The sequence below is a fragment of the Arctopsyche grandis genome, chromosome 9, assembly GCF_051622035.1.
Source record: "Arctopsyche grandis isolate Sample6627 chromosome 9, ASM5162203v2, whole genome shotgun sequence".
Classification (NCBI taxonomy): Eukaryota; Metazoa; Arthropoda; class Insecta; order Trichoptera; family Hydropsychidae; genus Arctopsyche; species Arctopsyche grandis.
This window is the reverse complement of record NC_135363.1, coordinates 29392885-29412992: the sequence shown is the minus strand read 5'-3', so window position 1 is coordinate 29412992 and position 20108 is coordinate 29392885. Positions and strand designations below refer to the sequence as shown.

At 30.6% G+C, this 20108-nt stretch overlaps 4 protein-coding genes across 5 annotated transcripts in view; 2 read left to right on the top strand and 2 right to left on the bottom strand.

The window, feature by feature from the left end:
* The window catches only part of LOC143916694 (uncharacterized), a 577487-nt gene that overhangs the window by 542368 nt on the left and 15011 nt on the right, over positions 1-20108 (bottom strand). The window lies entirely within an intron of this gene.
* LOC143916707 (uncharacterized) overlaps positions 1-20108 on the bottom strand; it is a 116422-nt gene that overhangs the window by 81309 nt on the left and 15005 nt on the right. The window lies entirely within an intron of this gene.
* On the top strand, positions 1265-5073 carry LOC143917013 (uncharacterized). Of its 2 annotated transcripts, none has more exons than XM_077438373.1 (13): positions 1265-1387; positions 1473-1549; positions 1626-1784; positions 1871-2022; positions 2100-2310; positions 2409-2583; positions 2680-2808; positions 3558-3634; positions 3708-3866; positions 3941-4092; positions 4170-4380; positions 4505-4691; positions 4866-5073. In XM_077438373.1, exons 1-13 carry the CDS (start codon positions 1318-1320, stop codon positions 4976-4978), a joined length of 1872 nt encoding a protein of 623 aa, XP_077294499.1. In that variant the 5' UTR covers positions 1265-1317; the 3' UTR covers positions 4979-5073. The 2 variants fall into 2 exon arrangements, 1 of the variants encoding a protein (XP_077294499.1); XR_013261026.1 differs by having other exon boundaries at positions 1276-1387; positions 4462-4691.
* On the top strand, positions 9805-11988 carry LOC143916521 (uncharacterized). The gene is made up of 7 exons (XM_077437658.1): positions 9805-10094; positions 10235-10284; positions 10694-10852; positions 10938-11089; positions 11168-11381; positions 11489-11663; positions 11823-11988. The coding sequence occupies exons 1-7, from the start codon at positions 10025-10027 to the stop codon at positions 11924-11926; spliced, it is 924 nt and encodes a 307-aa protein (XP_077293784.1). The 5' UTR covers positions 9805-10024; the 3' UTR covers positions 11927-11988.

The window sequence follows — 20108 nt, the reverse complement described above, 5'->3', positions numbered from 1 at the left end:
CAATATCGAGGATTCGTATTCTCCTATTTTCTTTTCAAAACTGGACCAATTTCTAAAAAAATTTCATCATCGGTATGAGAGAGATACTTTCTGTGAATCTATCGGCGTATTTTTTTTTTAAATCGACCGTTAAATAAGCACGCTGGACTCGTTTCGTGGGTGTAAAAAAGAGGCGATTTAAGATTTTATAGATGTTTGGCGGCTCCTAGCTCCTATAAAAAATAATTAATCAAAAAAATAAAACGATAGATGCACCCCAATGGTGGATATCCATAGCAAATTAAAAAATAATTTCTCTAGTGCCATAATTGAGGAAGGGAGAAGTATAGTACGTTTGTATGGACAAGGCGCTGCTGTCCAGCCTTCTTAATGCAAAAGTATGTATAAACCTCCCTGAGAAAGATAAAACGATTTAAGAACGTTTTCTTAATATTCTAAGTATTTATTTATATATCTCAAAAGCTTTAAACTGTGTTCAATTACAATACAAATTTATAAAATTGAATAAATAAATAAAATGAACATAAAGCATTTTTTTTATTTTATTTAAAAATATCAACAGACATGTACATATATATGTATGTATTATTAATAGTACCCCAACTTAGACAAAAGGGCCAACATTTTCGTCTGATTTTGACTGGACACCGTAAAAAATAGGTCAACATTTTATTTATTTATTTACTTACTAGTGGTTTTACCCAGATTTGCTCGGTATTTGTAATATATGTAAACAGCTTAAACATTGCGGATCTAACAGTAAACATTTTATGAAATGTTTTTGAATATTTATTTGTTTTTATTTTATTAAATTACGTCACGGATTCTACGAACGAAAACTTACAAACAAAGTCTCTATCAAAATTATATATTAAATTACAATTGTGCTAAAGTGGCTAAACATAAAAAGAAAAAGTATGCAATAAGTTATGTAATAATATTCAAGTATTCATGTGATGCAAAAATCCTATTGATAAATGTAGTATTAAATATTTGTTGTTAGCTTTTAACAACAAATATTTAAGGTATATAGGTTCCCATTTTGTGCAGTTTGACTTCGTCAAAAATTAAGATCCAATAAATATACAGAATCAACTCCAATCGAGTAAATTTTCACTCTGTTGTTATTCAATATATACATATATGTAGAGATCAATATATCGAAAATTTTTTTTGTCAATGAACTGTGATCTTGTATTTTTGATAACCTTGTATACCGACATAATTTAGATAAACAAAATTATATAATGAATTTGGCAACATGAAATTACACCACTAACCGTTCATCGCGTGGAGAAATACATTTTTCCGGACACGATGGTTGATTACAAATGTTTATTTATTTTTTCAATGCTGGCTATTTTAGCCTTTGCACATTCTGATACAGGTGAGTATTTGATAATATTACAAAATGATATTTCTTTTTAAATTAAATACATAACTTTTCTTTGATAATTTTTTAACATTGCCAGAAGGTGCGAAGGAAGATAATTTAGAATTGGACTATCCATTCACCTTAATAGCCGTTGGACCTACCATACCAACATCTGTAAAACTGTGATGAAATTAAAAAAAATATGAAAAGATAAATTCAAAATTTCATTTGTATATTAAAATTATTTCAGGATGTGTGTAACGTAGAAGTTTACAACCCGTCACAAGATTCTTGGTCAATTTTTGCAGAACTTAAACTAAAAGCTACCGATGGTTATACGCCGTTTGTATCCAAAGGAAAACTCATAATATTTGGAGGAGGAATAACATTCCCTAATGTTTTGGATGAGGTACTGGATTCATAATTTTCAAACAATAATATATCATCTTTCTTCAACAAGTCTTTCAATTGAAGTTTTGGTTTGGTAAATTAAAGGTCGTGAGTTTCGATTTAGCATCAAAGACATCATCTTATCTAGCACCGATGAGTCAAAGGAAGAGAAATGTAGGAGTAACTGAAATCGACGAATATATTTACGTGTCTGGTGGTATGGGGGACGATTTTATATTATACGATATAGTTGAGAGGTGAAATTAAATAATTGTTCGTATAAAATTTCACAAAAAAATACATAGTATTTCATATTTTTTACGTTTGATTTCAGGTACGATCCGGCATCAGATACTTGGACTGTTATGACTCCAATGCCACTAAAACGAGATTTTCATGCCGTTAGTACATGGGAAGGGAAAATGTATGTTGCCGGTGGAGTAAATGAGCGCAATATAATTTTGAATTCAATTGATATTTATGATCCAAAGTCGAACAGCTGGGCAGCGGGCATAGCAATGCAATTTTGTAGATATAAATTCCCAGTAAGATGTACCTGTTTTTTTAATGGAACACTTTACATGTCACAAATGTTAATAAAATAATATGACCGCTATAATGTATGTAATTTTCCAAATTTTAGATTTTTTTCCATGACGGAGGCCTATATGCAATCGGTGGAAATTGGACGTTAGATAATGTTCCAGGAGAGCGACTGGATCTCAGTACTGGAAAGTGGTCCAATATTACTAACACCAATGAGGTTATACTATGGACGGGTGCCATTGTTTTCAACAACAGATTTATTATTTCTGGAAGTAAGTTTTCCATAATAAATCCAAAAACATATATACACTTGGTGATCATTTTACGTTAATTTTAGTAAAATAATGGAATTTTCTCCATTATTTCAGATATGAATAACAATTATGAATTGAACCTGGAAACTTACCAATTGAGGAAGATGAATCCCAAAAAAATATCGCGTTCATCTCCAATATCGTTCTTGGTACCAAAAACTCTAGTGTCAGTCTTTCAGCCAGGTATGCATAAACATACGTATTATTTACTTATTATACATATACGTATGTACATATAGTATAATAAGTAAAATCATTTAAATAACTGCCCTCACACCTAATCTTAAATTAATAGGGCCGAGCCTAACTTAACCTAACCTAATCAAATCCTTAAATAAATTAATGTTGACTGAGATATTACGATGTGTGGATCATGAAACGAGTGGGAATGGACAGCAGCGGGGCGACGCGTTTTCATCCAACTGTCAAAAATTATAATTTCACAGATTGGGGTCGGTGAAATTTTAAGTAGATATGATTTCACTGAACTAAACATAGTTAAAATGTAACTTATTATGATTTCACTGGTTATTTATTCAAGTAGAGGGTTTTTAGTTTTACATCTTAACACTCAAATTTTAGTGCAAATTGTTTGGTGGAAATTTTCTAAAACTTCAAACTATTCGAATATACATATATGTACATATGTATGTAGGTAAGTTCCATGTACCAAGTGTATACAAATACTGATGGCTTGTATTATGTTTATTCTGCTTTTCCAAGATTCTGGACATATCGAATTAATATAAGTGATAACAAATTATGAATTACGTCAAACAGATATAATGTTGTTGGAAGTGAAAATTGGACTACCATCAATTTCAAATATACTATAAAAACTCAATATATGGGCAAAAATATACTCTTCCAACATTACAGTTATTTCTTTGTATTGAATTAATTATTAAATATATACCATTTTGATTTTTCAGCACCACAAAAGAATGAAAAATTAATAACCGACTACTCAACTACGATATTAGCTCTTGGACCTCCTGATCTGAAATCAGTGAGATTTCGATACAATTGAATTTTATAAATATTAAGATATGCAAAATAATCTGATAAAATTACTATTTTAGAATATTTGTTCAATTGAATTTTACCACCCATCAAAAGATTTGTGGACTGTTTTAGAAGAAATTGAATTAAACGTGACTGACGGTTATTCAGCAATTGTGTCACATGGAAAATTATTAATATTTGGAGGAATACTAAATGACCATGAACATTCCAACGAGGTTTAACTGTTTTCGTATTTATTTACATGCAATATAAAATTTCTTAATTATTTTTGGATCTTGTTAATTTTCAGGTAATATCTTTCGATTTAGCTACAAAGAAAATAACGAAACTAGCTCTAATGGAGCAAAAGAAGGGGAACATGGGTGTAGCAGAAATTGGCGAATTTATATACGTTTGTGGAGGTATTGGAGACAATGGCACAATTTATAACACGCTCGAAAGGTTTAACCATTTTATTATTGGATATATAATAATAGTCATTTTAGCAAAAGCGTTTTTGTTTGATTTCACTCACACAGATACGATCCGAAAGCAGATAGCTGGACCTTTATGGCACCGATGCAGAACAAGCGTTACTATCACGCTGTTGATGTTTGGGATGGAAAAATGTATGCGGCTGGGGGAGTTGATGATAAATATGATAATTTAAAATCTTTGGAAATTTACGATCCAAAGCTAAATCAGTGGACTTTAGGAACACCGATGGAGATCGAACGATATAAGTTTTCCGTGAGTATTGATATAAAATTTTTGTTTGATAATTATTTTTATTAAAAACTTATTCAGTTGTGAAATTTATTTCCAAAAAAGAATAAAGACATAAAATTTTCGTTCATATTCTCGAAAATTTTAGATTGTCTTCTTAGATGGAAGCCTATTCGCTGTCGGTGGTGCTTGGAGCTTGAGTAGTGATAATGGGAATAATGACGGTGAAATACTGGACTTAGATACCCAAAAGTGGACGAACATCAGCAACACATTAGAATATACTACGTGGAACAGTGCAGTTGCTTTCAACAATAAAATAATTATTTATGGCAGTAAGTGTATAAATCCTATAATTATAAAATACCATTGTATTTAATTTATCGTTTCAATTTTTTCATAAATGTTTATCATCATATGTAGTATCGATGTTATCAATTGAAATATATATGTATTTCTTAATTATCAGAACTAATAAGTATTTATCAAAAAATATTTCAATTTTTCAGGCAATACGCATAATTATGAGTACAATCCCGAAACCACATCGTTACGTGAAATAAATCCAAACAAGATCAATCGAATGTCTCCAATGCTATTGTTGGCTTCGATGAATTCATAAAAAAAAAACTTCATCTATTGTTACTACGTACATAGATAAACTAAAAATGTAATTATTATTGTAAAATTGAAATGAAATATACTCTTTGAATCCCATTTGATTTTTATTGAAATCGAATTTCAAAATGTGTCATCGAGTTTCGGTCACCATCCTACGATTTGGAACCAACTCGGCCATGTTTGTTTCTTGCTACTTTGCTTCCTTCCCGTCCATCACATTAAATAGTCGTGTCTTAACAATTCTGTCGTTTCACTAATACGCTCCCCATAAATCTCTGGAAACTTATTCATCTCCTTGAAAATTTAATTTATTCAAATATTTATGTGAAAAAAACAATTAAAATTATTAAATGGAATCCAATTTGTAATTTTTATCAAGAGATATATAATTTTATATAGTAACACTTTAAGTTGTACAATATTATACAACAATTGTACATAGTAAATACTTAACGTCACGTTCATTGTAAACATCAGTGAAATTTGACTATCATTCAATATGGTTTTGGTCAACAATAGATATTCAAATCAATTCCGCCAATACGATGGTGAAAAATAATCGTAATAGCGACGTATAAAAAACACAACAATTTTGACCATCTCGACCTCTTATGATAAGTTTATCTGTCTATCAGAAACTTGGCTAAATGACTCATTCAATAATAGTGAGTTTTTTGATGCCAGATATCAGGTGTTTCGACGTGACAGAGATTATTCTCTTCATAACCAAATATTTGGTGGTGGTGTAATCATAGCTGTGAAAAATAATCTACCCTCTGTCATTCAAAATAATTGGTTAACTTCCACAGAAGACCTTTGGATTACTATTACCACTAAATTTTTTAAACTAAATATCTGTACTGTCTATATTCCTCCTGGTAATTCTCACCAAACTCTATTAGTTACCCATTTAAATAAAGTATCTGATCTAATAACCAATTATCCAGAGGATCGATTCATTTTACTCGGTGATTACAATCTTCCCACTATTGATTGGACAAAATACGACTCAAATCTGCATCTATTTCCTTCCAATTGTACTAATTTTTCTTCCCTTTCCTTTACTCAATTCTTATCTTATAATAAACTATATCAATACAATTATTTATCAAATACTAATAATCGTATTCTTGACCTAGCTATTAGTAGTTTCCCCTTATATATTTCTCGTGCTGACTCTACGCTAATCCATGAAGATTCTCATCATTTATCCTTTTGCATCTCAATAATTTACAACAAATCTTCACCCTTGAATTATAATTATAATAAAACTTTCCTCTTTAGAAAAGCTGACTATGCTACAATTATTCCAATTTTAAGCGATATCAATTGGAATTCACTTTTGTCCAATTTAAATATTGATTTAGCTTGTAAAAAATTTTACGATACCTTACAAAATATTATTGAATGCCACGTCCCTTTTACTCTTAAATCTAAACGTACCAAATATCCCCCCTGGTTTACATCGTCTCTTATTAAAATAATAAAAGAAAAAAACAAATTCCATAAAAAATTTAAAATTTATTCAAATCCCTTAGATTATCAAAGTTTTTCACTATTAAGAGCTCGAATTAAAAAATATTCTTTAATCTGCTTTAGAAATTATATTTCTCTTATTCAAAATAATATTAAAACTAATCCCAAATCATTTTGGTCATATATAAATTCAAAAAAAAATACCTCCTCTTCATATCCTTCCGTAATGTATTATGGAAATAAGTCGGCTTCACATGGTTCTGAAATCTGTACCATTTTTGCTGACTATTTTGACTCCACTTTCAATAGTGATTCTACCATTAACCTTTCTATCTCTAATACAGATACTTCTTCTTGTAACTTATCTACTTTTCATTTTGACTTATCTACTGTACTCAGTCACATCAACTCTCTCAATGTTAATCTTGGTGCGGGTTGTGATGGTTTGCCTTCTTTTTTCCTTGTTAAATGTGCTGTCCCATTATCTCTTCCCATAACAATCCTTTTCAATCTTTCTATGTCTAACGGTATATTTCCTGACTATTGGAAATTATCTTACATCACCCCTATTTTTAAAAAAGGTGATAAGAATCTTATTGAGAATTACCGTCCTATATCTAAACTATCTGTCATTAGTAAAATCTTTGAAAAAATTATCTATAATTTCCTTTTCTCCAATTTCAAAAACTACATTATACCTGAACAACATGGTTTTTTTAAGGGGAGATCGGTAGAGACTAACCTGCTTAATTTCACTAGTACTCTCACATCTTATATGGACAAACGAATCCAAATAGACGTCGTTTATACGGATTTCTCTAAAGCTTTTGATAAAATCAATCACAACCTTTTACTCAATAAACTTTGGTCCCTCGGAATCCGAGGAAATTTATTTCGTTGGATCTCTTCGTATATACTAAATCGTCACCAAATCATAATTCTCAATGGTTTTAGATCATCACTTAGACATATTCCTTCCGGTGTCCCACAAGGGTCGCATTTAGGTCCCTTATTCTTTTTACTCTATATTAATGATATCTCATACATCTTCAAACATTCCTTTATACTTCTTTACGCTGATGATTTAAAAATTTACAAACCTATATACACCATAGACGATTGTCATAAGATACAAGAAGATCTAGATAGATTCTCTATATATTGTTTAAATAATGATCTTTTTATTAATCTAGAAAAATGCTCTATTTTAAATTTCACTAGAAATAAGTCAATTATTACTAATCAATATCAATTAAATCATTCAATCCTTAACACGTCATCTTCTATTAAGGATCTTGGTGTAATACTCAATGATAAACTAGATTTCTCTGAACATATTTCTTTTATTACCAACAAAGCATTTAAATCTCTTGGATTCCTACTCCGCTCAACAAAACCCTTTAATGATCCTTACGTACTAAAATTACTTTATTTTTCCTTTGTAAGGTCTCACCTTGAATTTGCCTCAATTATCTGGTCACCTTTTTATTTATCCCATATTAATTGTATTGAGAAAGTTCAACTTAAATTTATTAAATCCTTACGCTACCTTTTTCCTACCTATACCCATTCTACTGTTTCCGACATTTTAAAAATCCTTTCTTTTAACAATCTTTCTGTCAGGCGACGACATTCTGATGCTATATTCTTCTTTAAGCTCATAAATGGTTTTCTTGATTGTTCTGATTTACTGAATAAGGTTAATTTCAGAATCCCAGTTCGATACTCTAGACGCGTTGCACTCTTTTCACTTGATCCTTTCAATACTAATTCCCAAAAATATTTTTATCTGCAGCGCGTTTATCGTATGTTTAACGGAGAGCTGAATGAGGTTGATCTGTTTGGTATTTCCCTACATCAATTCAGGTCTAACATCAAGAGAATCTTGACCGATTGATTCATTTTTTCTCCTATTCTATTTTTTCAATATTTCCATTATTTTTATACTTTAGTTTAGTTATGTAATGTGCTATTTAATCATATTATAGCTTTCATTCTTTTCCTTTTCATTTGTTTATTTTGTATTTACCTTTTTCATTTGTTTTTTATATTTGTAAATTTCAATTTCTTCTTATATTCTATCTTATAACCTTTTCCAAATATTTTAATACTATAGTTTAATTATGCAATGTACTACATATTTTGTCATGCCTTTATTCTTTACTTTTTAATTTGTTTTCCTTATATTTATCTTTTTCATTTTTGTAAAAATCTATTATTGGACTCGGATGTTACATATATTATTTATTTACTTTTTGTTTTTTTTTATACCTATCTTTGTACATCCTGTCTGTTGATTTTTCAATTAATAAAATAAAAATAAAAAAATAAGTTGACTCATATATTTGCGTTTCCGCCACCTCTCGTTTTATCAGATTTTAATTGTTCAAACGCTTATAACTTTTTCTTTTTCACGCTATATTTTGTAAAATAGGCTCTCATTATCTCTCATATATATTTTTACTTCAACTCATAGTGTTAATGATAAATGTTAAAATGTATATATTATAATGTTGATAAATCGATATGCTTGCTATGGCCAAATGCATCAGGCTCAACTGTCATGTTGACATTTGTGACATTTGTTTTGTTTTCAACTCGTTGACATGGGAAGTTTTTGGTTAAAGTATACACATTAACCGGGGTACATCGAAAAGCCTAGAACGTCTTTTTGGTTGCATTGCCTGTTTGCTTACCATCGCTCATCGGTCAACGCTCATCGCAAATTCGAGACCCATCGAGACATTCGATTTGACGTTTGCGATATATTATTATATAATTTTATATACAAAATATAGAAAAGTCTTGTTTTTAAAATACTTTTTTTTTCATTTAATAAATTTTTTACTTACGATGTTTTTCTTCCAGACTGACGATATGTAGATAACAAAGATTATCAATTTTAACCATTACTCTTAAATATTTTTTGTAACTTTAAAAAAAAAACGTTAATTATGTAAATGCACATGAGATTGGGCCACAACGTAACTCCAGCGTAACTCCAACTTCGCGCCACGAGAGGTAATGAGAGGGATATATTTAGTTTAAAAATGATAAAGCTATAGGCGTTTAAACAATTAAAATCTGACATAGCGAGAGGGTGGCGAAAAGGGAAATAAATACAGTAACCTACTAAAAGACGTCAACGATAACGACAATGTAGTATTTTTCAAACGAGTCTATTACGATTTTTTCCACCATCATACTGTTAAGTCTTTATTTGTTTTATGTTAGCTGTTTGGCGGATTTGACTTCCACATATATTGATGACCAAGCCGAGCAAAATGGCAAAGTTCGAAAACGATGGGAAGAGTGTTTACAAGAACCCAAATATTGTCAGACGAAAAAATCGAAAGCACGCTGATAAGAGGCTTATAATTATAAAAATCCGCATTGGCCTACGCTTTTGTAATTACGATAACCTTTTTCACTTGAGATAGTTGCAATTATACATACATAAAAAAACGAAGACGAGATGGAACTAGGCGTGTTGTAAAGTTCATAAAAATAAAGACGTGTTTTCATTCAAATAAAGACGTGTTGTAAAGTGTTTTACTTTTTGGCAGACACAATGAACGATTTCAAATGTTTAGTTATTTTATCAATGTTTACAATATTTGCTTTCGTATATTCTGATACCGGCAAGTATTTACATACAATATTTAATATGTTCTATTTCATATGTATAATTAATATCATATTAAATACAAAATCAAAAATTTTCAGTTGTTTGTTTATATTTAATGTGTTCTTTAATTAATAATTTTATTTTGATTTTCAGACTTTTCAAAGAATCAAAATGTAATAGCCTTAGTCCCCATCTTTCCAAATGTAAGATGCCGATAAACTTTAATCATATTGTATTATATATGTTAAGCGTGCAAATTATTGTTAATATATATTTTAATGTTGTGTATATCGGACGCGTAAATTTAATAATAGGCCACCATATAATAGTTTCCATTTAAACATACATAATCAGATCTTCCATTGTCTCGAAATGGCTATTTTCCTTGCAAGCATGACCACTGGGCCTTATTGGTTATTATTAGTTTTTGAAGAAAATCATTCGTGTCTGGTTAAAATCTTTTTGTGTAAATACAATTAAACATCATTAAATAAAGTGTCTGATCTCCATAATCATCAAAAGCATTATATACACTTCTTATAACCAAAATGGCACACAATGATATACACTTCTAATTAACAATATAGATATACATATGTATGTATATTTTAGAATATTTGTGCGGTTCAATTATACCACCAATTGAATGATTCGTGGACCATTTTAGCGAAAATTAATTTGAACGCAACCGACAGCTATTCAGCAATAGTGTCAGATGGTATGTTATTGATATTAGGAGGAATTAAAAGACCCAATCAATACGTTGATGAGGTTTGAAATGACAAATAACCATTTTGAATATGTAAAAATCATGATTAGATCTTGATTAATATTGATTTCGTCCTCTCAAACACAGGTCGTGTCTTTTAACTTAGCTACAAAGGAAATATCAAAACTGAAACCAATGGGACAAAAGAAGGGAAATCTAGGTGTTGGAAAAATTGGCGAATATTTATATATTACAGGAGGTATAGGAATAAGTGATAAAGTTTATGATACAGTTGAGAGGTGTTTTTTTTTTTCACTCTTTTCATACGAATTACTAAAAATTATCACCATTTATTGTCATTTGATTTTATATACTAGGTATGACCGTAAAGCTGATAGATGGACTGTTATGGCTTCAATGCTGACAACGCGTTATCATCATGCCGTTAATGTATGGAAAGGAAAAATGTATGTTGCTGGAGGAATCGAAGGAAAAAAATACGATGTTTTAAATTCATTGGAGATTTACGATCCACATTTAAACCGGTGGTCTTTAGGGACTCCGATGAAACTAGAACGTTATGGTTTATCTGTGAGTATACACAAGTATTACTTTTAAATGGTTGCATAAATGAATTTTCGAAAAAACGATTTCCTCTTTATAAATGAGAGAAAATTATGTTGTTGATTGAATTTCAGATTGTATTTTTGGATGGAAGTCTATTCGCTATCGGAGGTAATTGGACCCTAGACAATCCTCAAGGAGAACGAATGGATTTGGATAGTCAAAATTGGACGGATATCAACAACACCATAAAGCTTACAACTTGGATCAAAGCAGTTGCTTTAGACGATAAATTAATAATCAGTGGTAGTAAGTGTGCAATCTCATTTACATAAACTTAATTTTTTCAATTTAATCTTACCGTCCCAATTATAACAAATCAAAACATCTTTAATCCGTATCCAATCTTTAAATCCAAAGATAAATTTAGATTAATTTTCTTATTCAAGTTTTTAATCACATTTTCAGATGAAGATCACAACTACGATTATAGTCCCAAGACCAAAGAGTTGAGACAGATTAGTCCTAATGACCCAACGTCTCCAAATTTGTTGTTGGTTTTGACCCGCTGATATTTAAGAAAGTTAACTTTTTTATGTAATTTTGTTTTAAAATATACCTTTTGTAATAATGTAAATATTTGAACTTTCTTTATTTACCATTTTTCATAACCATGTGTCATAATAAAATATTTTCATAACAGTCTCTTGAAGTATCACAATATTAACTGAGTAAATACAAAATTGCTGAGAAACTGAGAGAATCTCGCTCCAGAACTATATTTCTGCCTATTCGGGCCAGAACTTATGTCCTTGATGACTCGCCCCTTTCAAGAACCATTCGATTATTTAACTTGCTTTCGGGGAGCCTTGATGTTTTTACTGCATCATACATTTCTGTCAGACAGTATATTTTAAATGACTTCTAGCTACATATTTACACATGTTGTTTTCATTTTATAATATTATTATTTAGCATAATGTGTATGTATGTATGTTGGTTTTATCTTTATTTATATATGCATATATGTATATATGCTATTTTTTATTTTTATATACATATATGAGTAATTTATCTTTATTTATGTGTTTATGTGTATATGTATGTATATGGATGTATGTATAATATTTGTATGTGTTTGTATGTATGTGTATATGTATATATATATATGTATATGTATATGTATGTATATGTGAATATATATATATGTGTAGGTGTGTATGTATGTATATGTACATATATGTGTGTATTTTTATATTTATGTACTAGCTGAACCCGGCATGCGTTGCAATGCCACAATAATGCATGCAACTCCCGTTCCCGTTCTCGTTCCCGTTCTCGTTCCCGTTCTCGTTCCCGTTCCCGTTCCCGTTCCCGTTCCCGTTCCCGTTCCCGTTCCCGTTCCCGTTCCCGTTCCCGTTCCCGTTCCCGTTCCCGTTCCCGTTCCCGTTCCCGTTCCCGTTCCCGTTCCCGTTCCCGTTCCCGTTCCCGTTCCCGTTCCCGTTCCCGTTCCCGTTCCCGTTCTTGTTCCCGTTCCCATTTGTCGGAAAAACGAAGGCAGCGAACATATTTGAAATTATTTATTTTTTTGTTTCCGTTCCTGTTTTTGGCCGGTTTTTTTCACAGTAAGCTCCCCGGACATGCATACAATAAATCCTGAAAGTTCCATCGTTCCATCGTACAATAACACATTCAATTCCCGTTCCCGTTTCCTTTTCTTGATGCGATTCGATAAGTGAATGTTTCAGTTTCAAATTAATCTTCAAAATAAGGCTTCACTCAGTATTTGTAATATAAACCGTTTCAACATGACTAATCTAATAGTAAAAAAAAAAAATTATAAATTTTTAAAATATAAAAAAAATATATATTTTTTTAATTTTTAAATTTTTTTTTTAAATTATTAAATTTTTTTTTTACTTTTTAAAATTTTTTTTAGGATTGTTATGAGTGGTACGCAATGTCAGGTTGGTATGAGTGGTACGTAATGTATTTGTACGTTGGCAATGCGCAAGTTGGTTGCTAAAGTAAGCATTTCCTTAACTACACACTGGCGCTTCATACTTTCATGTCGATAAAATCGTAATTACGAATATTATTATTATTAAGAGGTTTTTTCCCTTTTTATTTTCACAGTAATCTTTCCGGACATGCATACAGCAAATCCTGAAAGTTTCATCGTAATCGGTTCTTTGGTTTAGGAGCCTATTCGAGACAGACAGACAGACAGACAGACAAACAGACAGACATTGATTTTTATATATATATATAGATGTATGTATGTGTAAGTATTTGTGTATATATGGATGGTGTACATATATGTTTATATAATATAATTGTCATTGGCCAGGAGGAAGGCGCTTTGGGTTTACCTGTTAGGCCTTCCTGGTATAAATTAAATAAAAATAGAACTAAAATTTCATATCTATCATAAGTTTATGTGTAACTAGTGTTGTGTCCGTTGAAATTTCAACGGGTGGTTTCGGCAACAAATTGATACATGATTTAAAATAAAGTTTCAATACGTATAGTAATAATTAATAAAAATCGGAACTGAAATAGTAATCGGGATCCGGAACTGAAGCAACAAATGGAAACCGGAATTGAATCAAAAGTCGGGAGCCGGGAAAAGTCGGGAAATCAAAATGGAAATCACATTCGAAATCAATTATATTAAAATAATTAATAAAACAAACATGCATCGCATACATATATACAAACGTACATCCCGTACGTTTTTATATCTTGGTTTTATATCGACGTATTTATTCACGCGATGCAGCGCTCGCCATTAAATTTTTGCGTGTGTATATCAATAACAATATATCTAAAATAGATTTTTTAAACGCACCCTATTAGTTAAGATGTGTCCACCAGTTGGAATTGATTGGTTCTCTGCCTTGTGCGCTAGTATTGCTACACTTTCGGTTGCAACGTCACTTATATACCTATATTAACTAAATTTTATACCATTATTATAATTATCATACACTTTCGGTTACAACGTCACTCATATATATGTATATTAATTTAATTTTATAATATTTTCTCTACGTAGAACATATCCTCCTGGTATCGAAAAATTTCGAAATCCTCATACGTTCTGCTACGTTTTTTTCATGATTATTATCATTCTAAATAAGTATTCAGTCGTAAAATTTATTAAAAATAACCTCTGAAGTAAAAATATACATGACAGATAATGAGAGTCTATAATGAAAATTTTATAAGATATACATATGTATATAATATGAAAACGTTAAAGTAATAGGCGTTTAAACAATCCAAATCTCACAAAACGTGTGGGGGGCGGAAAGTCAAACAAACAAGGATGCTGGGCATGAGTTGTCATCGTCTCCAAATTTTTTGGATTCTTAAACGTGTTTATTACGATTATTTTTCACCAACTAGCGGAAGCGAATTGAGTTTCCATCGATTGGAAGAATTTATAAATATGTAAGAAGTGAAACTAAGAATTGCTTTGTAAAAAAATCCAAGATTATGGACAGATTGAATTAAAATAAGTGATAGCAAATTATGTTTTTTGGAAGTGAAAATTGGACCTCCACCAATTTCAAATATACTCAACACATACGTACAAAATATTATATAACAACTCGCATGTACATATATGTATGTACTAGTGCTTCCAATCCCGGAAGATTACGTTTGGCTACATTCTTAAAATTTTCGGTTCGCACCCATTTCTAGATTTCTAAGATTAAATAAAAGACATCCTTTAATGTAATCAAATAAAGTAAAAAGCATCACTTTGATTGATTGATTTGTTTTTTTTACAAATAGTTTGTACCGTCTAGTAATTATTCATCGAAACACAAGAGTGTGAATAAGAATTCAAATATTGTCAGACGAAAAATTCGAAAGCAAGCTGAAAAGAGGCTAGTAAAAAAAAGAAAACACCTATAATGGAAGTTAACATTTCCGGACAACTTGAAAATTTGAAAAAAATTTAGGTCGTATCGATAATAATTTCAGTAACCGATAAGTTTCAGTTCGATAGTACGAACGGTGTTCAAAAACTCCCCAAAATACATTGACGTACAGACACACATACAGACACTCACACAGACACACATACACACGTGAAAGCGTGATTAGTGATCGATTATAAGTTCGAATCAGTCAAAATATGCTACAAATATCATTGTAGTTGAGCAAAAAATCTGCGACAAAATACAGGCCGCTGATACCATTTCGTGGTAACGGCAAGCCGGCGTCAAAACGGGTCAGAGAAAACAAATGGACTATGACTGTCATTGCTCATCCCACCATTTTTCATTACATAATGTTTTTTCTTTACTATTTTTGTAAAAATAATATTTTAGAAGAAATTTTGCCAGCACCGTAATCCCAGTATTCAGACTAGTTTCAGCACCGGGATTTACGGTACCAGAAAACGCCGGAATCCCGGGATCCCGGTGCCTGGGATTTCGGGATTGGAAGCCTTAATATGTACAAAAATATACTGTTGCGTAGGGGTGGGTGGAGGATCCAAGTAAAAGGCCAACAGTCGTTTCACAGCATTTATTGATGATTCAGGAGATACACGCACTGTCAGTGCTCAGTCCAGAATGACCTGATATCGCCTACGTACCGCCTTATAATTTGTAGATCTCTCAGGACGTCTAATCTGTTTACCTACTGTATAGTCACGTATTCGGATATGTATTCCCACGGTATGAGAAGTGCAATCATTGTTTAGCTTATCTACACTTAGCCTGTCGCTAATCCTTGAAACCACTTATACCGGTCGCACGGTATGCACTTAGTTAATCCGTTAACAGATATCCGTTACAGATAATCCTTGAACGGTCACACAGTCTCTGGGATTCTATTCGCATAATCCGCGGCGTTCGTAACAATACTATACCAACTTTTCAGTTATTTCTTTAAATTGAACTAGTGGTTTTACCTGGCGTCGCTTGGTATTTGTATATAATATAAACCGCTTAAACATGGCTAATCAAATATAAAACAGTTTATTAAATTTATTTGAATAGTCTTATTTAATTCAAGTTTATTTGAATATTCATTTATAATAAAATATACTATACATTATTTTATAAAAACATACCTCTTGTATAATTTGTATATAAAATTATTATTTTGAATAAAAACACCAATATTTTTTTTTACTACCGCCAACTATGTATAAATTTAATACCAACTGACTACCGAGATTAAAAGTCTTCGGATCTGAAATGCTTCTTATACGATATTTAATCTCTATCGTAATGGCGGGGGCTCCATTTACTTATATTGATGACCAAAATCAGCAATATGGCAAATTATGAAAACGATCGATAAGAGGCAAACTTTTTCCTGAATTCTAATCGTAAGTGAAACGTAAAGGAGGTATGTAAAAATACGAGGGGCCAGTAATATGTAAGTTTATTCTGCTTTTCCAAGATTCTGGACAAATCGAATATAAGTGATTTAATAACGAATTATGAATTAAATCAAACAGAAATAGTGTTTTTGGTAGTGAAAATTGGACCATCACCATTTTAAAATATTTTATACCAAGTCATATGTACAAAATTATATTATACCAACATTTCAGTTATTTCTTTATATTGAATTAGCTATTAAATATATCTCATTTTGATTTTCCAGCACCACCAGATAAATTAATAACCGACTACTCAATTACGATATTAGCTCTTGAACCTTCTTATCTGATATCAGTGAGATATCGAAACAATTATATTACATAGATTTTTATATATGCAAAATAATATGATAAATTTACCATTTTAGAATATATGTATATACAGTTAAATTTTACCACCCATCAAAAGATTTGTGGACTGTTTTAGAAGAAATTGAATTAAACGTGACTGACAGTTATTCAGCAATTGTGTCACACGGAAAATTATTAATATTTGGAGGAATACTAAATCGCCGTGAACATTTAAATGAGGTTTTACTAGTTTCCAATTAGTTTACGTAAAATATGAGTTTCTTTATTATTTTTGGAAGTTGCTAATTTCAGGTTTTGTCTTTCGATTTAGCTACAAAGAAAATAACGAAACTAGCTCCAATTGAACAAAAGAAGGGACACATGGGTGTAGCAGAAATTGGCGAATTTATATACGTTTGTGTAGGTATTGGAGACAATGGCGCGGTTTATAGCACACTCGAAAGGTTAAACCATTTTATTATTGATATATTATAATAGTCATTTTAGCAAAAGCATTTTTGTTTGATTTCACTCACGCAGATACGACCCGAAAGCAGATAGCTGGACCTTTATGGCACCAATGGAGATCAAGCGTTACTATCACGCCGTTGATGTTTGTGATGGAAAAATGTATGTGGCTGGGAGAGTTGATGATAAATATGATAATTTAAAATCATTGGAAATTTACGATCCAAAGCTAAATCAGTGGACTTTGGGAACACCGATGGAGATCGAACGATACAAATTTTCCGTGAGTATTATTAATACAAAATTATTTTGCTTGATAATTATTTTCATTCTATACTTGTTCAGTTGTAAAATTTATTTCTATAAAAGAGTATAGAAATTTTTTCTGTCATATTCTCGAAATAGTGGGTATAAAAAATTTGACGTGAGAGTGTACATATGCATTTTTTTTTGTTAAAATTTAGATCATCTTCTTAAATGGAAGCCTATTCGCTCTTGCAGGTGTTTGGATCATGAGTTTTGATAATCAGAATAATGACGGAAAAATATTGGACTTGCGGAAAAGCGGCTGGATCTAGTACTATGTTCAAGAGACCATGGGGCAAGACAAATTCCGATTTATATGAAAAACCATATTTTCGCTTAATTTCTTGATGCAAATAAACTTTGGTTTCAATAATTCTAGCGATTGAAAATTTAACACGGTCAATTCTTTTATTTTTAGGTGGTTTCAAAAAAAAACTAAAAATCACTTGATATACAATTATTTTTTATTAAAAACACGTAAACAATTGTAATATTATAAACTAGTAACGAACAAAAAAAGGTTTATCAATGAAATACAATTTAAATAAATACTTTAAGTCTTATGTGAAATAAAATATGATTGTTTTTCCCGAAACGTATTAACACCGCCAAAGGCGAAAAACTGCTAAATGACCGATTTTGCATCCCCCTTCCACCCCTTTTTTTTCTTTTCAACTTCGGTCACTACCTAAACCCTAACTAGCATATTCAATCTTAAATTTCGCAAATTTTTGTTCATATTTGCATTCAGTAGCCTGTTTTACTAACATATTTATCCTTAGTGGTCTATCCATTTTGTCACACCTCTATACCCAGAAGTGGACGAACATCAGCAACACATTAGAATTTACAACGTGGCGGAGTGCGGTTGCTTTCAACAATAAAATAATTATTTTTGACCGACGTACATATGTAATACTCTATTGTGCATATCGATTTAAATATTTTAATTTCAGATGTCATGAAAGCCAGACGTTAGTCCAATTTACATCGAATTACTAAAATAAAATCCCCGACCTGGCAATAATAGTGTCTCAATTTCATTGCGTTGAATATATAAAGATATTGGAACTTTGAAACATAAAAACAGTAAAACATAGCTATTGGAACTACATATTTATGTAAAGTCATCGAGCATAATATATATTTCTTATTAAAATTGCCATTCATAGAGAAAAAATAATCAATACATTATTCATCAAAACTAAATGTGCCATGTACAATCATTTAAAAAATGATGCATTGGCAACAACAAGAAAGTATGAAATTAAATTTAATAGTATTCTAGTATGGGTACACAAACATACATATGTGCTTGTATGTATGTACATATATTATAAAAGGTTTAAAAAATCAGTTTAGGAGTCACTTTCTTCCATGTAATCTTCTTTGGAATAATTAATCATTATCAACCTCAGTTTGAAATTGATATTTTTTCTGGTATAATACATCTATTACAGCATGTGCTGCATGATTTATGCAAAGTTCATTGTCAAATGGACTTTCGCGCCCTAACTTTTTCAGCACAACGGTCATATACATACATATAATGCCTGTTTTAAAGCAATGAATAAAAAAACTAATGCACTAAAATCGGAAATTAATTTAAAATATTAATGTTCTAAAATGGGAAAAATAATTTAAAATATTAATGCACTAAAATGGAAAAAACATAGTTGAATATAAATATTCTTTCTCTGCAACAAGTTTCCTCGAGACATTTATATATTCCCATAAATTTAATATTTTATTATATTTGAAAATTAATTTAATTTATTTTATCAATTAAATAATGGTATTCTTAGTATAGTCAGTGTGTTGCCGGTATATTATTTAAGTTATTTAACTAATATTTTTTGTGGAATAGTACTCTTGCTTTGACGATGAAATAATTATTAATGCCAGTCAATGTGCAAGATCTATCAAATAAATCTAAAACAACGAATGCCTAGTCAAAATATATTTATTTTCATATTCAGATTACAATTGTGAATTTAATCTAAAAATTTAAATGAGTTAAAAGATACATAGATATCAATTCTAATAAGTTCATTCGACATTCTACAAAATTATTGTCGGTGTCGATGAACTAATTTTTATATTTACGAACATTTTTGATGATTTGCATCAATTAAGAAGGTACATACAATACTACCTACATATATAAACCTATAAAATAAGCCTTGGGATTGCAATTATATTTATAAAATGCTCATGGAAACTTGCTGACGTTTTATTTACAAATAGATTTTATCGATACTAGTAAGTGCTTAAAA

Coding starts and splice junctions, on each gene's coding strand:
- LOC143916521 (XM_077437658.1), top strand. CDS start 10,025: ATGAACGATTTCAAATGTTTAGTTATTTTATCAATGTTTACAATATTT. Junction 10,095..10,234: donor TTTCGTATATTCTGATACCG/GCAAGTATTTAC, acceptor TTTGATTTTCAG/ACTTTTCAAAGAATCAAAAT. Junction 11,090..11,167: donor GTTTATGATACAGTTGAGAG/GTGTTTTTTTTT, acceptor TTTATATACTAG/GTATGACCGTAAAGCTGATA.
- LOC143917013 (XM_077438373.1), top strand. CDS start 1,318: ATGGTTGATTACAAATGTTTATTTATTTTTTCAATGCTGGCTATTTTA. Junction 3,867..3,940: donor ACCATGAACATTCCAACGAG/GTTTAACTGTTT, acceptor GTTAATTTTCAG/GTAATATCTTTCGATTTAGC. Junction 4,381..4,504: donor TCGAACGATATAAGTTTTCC/GTGAGTATTGAT, acceptor CGAAAATTTTAG/ATTGTCTTCTTAGATGGAAG.